Raw genomic sequence first — 1,997 nt, forward strand, 5'->3', positions numbered from 1 at the left:
ATTTATTTTAGGAAAGATGTGTCCTCTTTTAACTAAAAGAATCCAACTTGAATTGTGGAAGAACGGATTATACTAATATAAATAGGGACTATGTGTAACTTAGTTTGTTACTTATTAATAAAATAAAAGGGGGTCAAAGCATTATTTTCACCATATTTTCTATTTTTTAATTTTTTTTTAAAAAAATCGAGTTGAATGAGTTGAAGTAATTACTTTCTTTTTCACCATTAGATCACACCATGTCAAGCTGCTTTGGATATCCTAAGACAATATTTAGTAGAGATGATAAGTTCCCCCCCTCAAATTGAGAGTTATCTAGCCAAATACCGAAAAATATTCTAAAATAGTTATATTAGTTTTAAGTGCCAAAAATAAAAAAAAGGGAGAGAACGGATAGCTCCATTATACCATTTTGGTAGAATAAAATTTTTCTATGGAATAAAAATATATTGGTACTTTTGCCAAATTTTTATTCTTTTGCTATGCATATACTAAACCTATCAAACAATTCATTTTCAGGAGTGATTCATCCTGGTATTGGCAAAAATACGCCTAATTTGATATATCTCTCCCTTTCCACAAATAATTTCAGTGGTGAAATTCCCTTGTCTCTTTGTCAGCCCGACTTTTGGAATCTTGATCTTTCAAAAAACCACTTGTTGGAAGAGCTCCCTAATTGCTGGAAGTACTCTTTCGGTGTCGATACTAGTGCCATGGATTTTTCAAACAACAATCTATCTGGAAGCATTCCTCCATCAATCTGTTCATTACCATATCTCAAGTCGTTGCACTTGAGTAACAATAATTTATCAGGAGAACTCCCATTATCCTTGAAGAGTTGTGTGAGTTTAGATACTCTTGATCTTGGACAGAATGGATTCATTGGTCCAATACCTACTTGGATAGGAGAAAGTTTGTTGTCCTTGCATATCCTTCGCTTACGATCAAACAAGCTTGTTGGAAATATTCCTCCTAATCTATCTAGGCTAAGTGCTCTTTATATCCTGGATCTTGCTAATAACAATTTATCAGGAACCATTCCTTCGAGCTTTGGAAACTTCACTGCCATGAAAGTGATACGGGAGAGTCATGTATCCATTTTAAGTTATTATAACTACAATGAAAATATGGAAGTGACCATGAAAGGAAGAGACATGGACTATAGCATATTCCTTTCACTTGTCATCATTATGGACCTTTCAAACAATAACTTATCTGGAACGATGCCAGAAGGACTGACCAGCCTTCTTGGACTAGTGAGCTTAAACTTGTCTGGGAATCATCTGATAGGAGAGATCACAGAAAAAATTAGTGCATTGCAACAGTTGGAATCACTTGACTTATCAAGAAACAATCTTTATAGTGGAATTCCTTCAAGCATGATTGCGCTAACTTTTTTGAGTCACTTGAACTTATCATATAACAACTTGTCAGGAAGAGTTCCATCAGGTAATCAATTTCAGACCTTCATCGACCCATCTATCTATGCTGGTAATCCTGGTCTTTGCGGATTCCCATTAGCTCAAAAGTGCAAAGATGACAAGACAAATCAAGGTCCAAATGTTGTTGGAGGGGATGAAGAAGGATCTGAAATCAGGTGGTTGTATATGAGCATGGGGCTAGGATTTGCAGTTGGTTTATGGGCCGTTTTTGGTCCATTATTATTCAACAGAAAATGGAGAGAAGCCTATTTTCGACTTATAGATCAAGTTTATGATATGGTTTACGTGTTCTTGGCAGTGACTTTCAATAGGTTTAAAGAGCACAATGCTGCAACATGATTGTTTATGATATGGTCTACATAAACTTTTTTTCTTATTTTTGTTTTTTTAAAGTGTTTGTAAAAATGTTCAAAATGAATTATCTGTACTCAAACTCTAGTTTCACACATGGAACCTGTACCTGTACTACTCTAATAAAATAACAAAGTTCAAACTAACACACTAACTTAATCAAGAGAGAATTGCTAATTACGGTTTGAGGGTCAAGTCATATGT

The 1,997-nt window shown here is 34.6% G+C and overlaps 1 protein-coding gene across 1 annotated transcript; it reads left to right on the plus strand.

Annotated features, from left to right (window-relative positions):
* The first annotated feature begins 713 nt into the window (after window positions 1–713).
* On the plus strand, window positions 714–1,781 carry LOC120108561 (receptor-like protein EIX2). The gene has a single exon (XM_039122200.1). The coding sequence runs from the start codon at window positions 714–716 to the stop codon at window positions 1,779–1,781; it is 1,068 nt and encodes a 355-aa protein (XP_038978128.1).
* Window positions 1,782–1,997: the final 216 nt, after the last annotated feature.

This window comes from Phoenix dactylifera, unplaced genomic scaffold (assembly GCF_009389715.1).
Source record: "Phoenix dactylifera cultivar Barhee BC4 unplaced genomic scaffold, palm_55x_up_171113_PBpolish2nd_filt_p 001393F, whole genome shotgun sequence".
Taxonomy (NCBI): Eukaryota; Viridiplantae; Streptophyta; class Magnoliopsida; order Arecales; family Arecaceae; genus Phoenix; species Phoenix dactylifera.

What these genes read in the sequence shown, in the direction of transcription:
- LOC120108561 (XM_039122200.1), top strand. Translation starts at nt 714, where the DNA reads ATGGATTTTTCAAACAACAATCTATCTGGAAGCATTCCTCCATCAATC.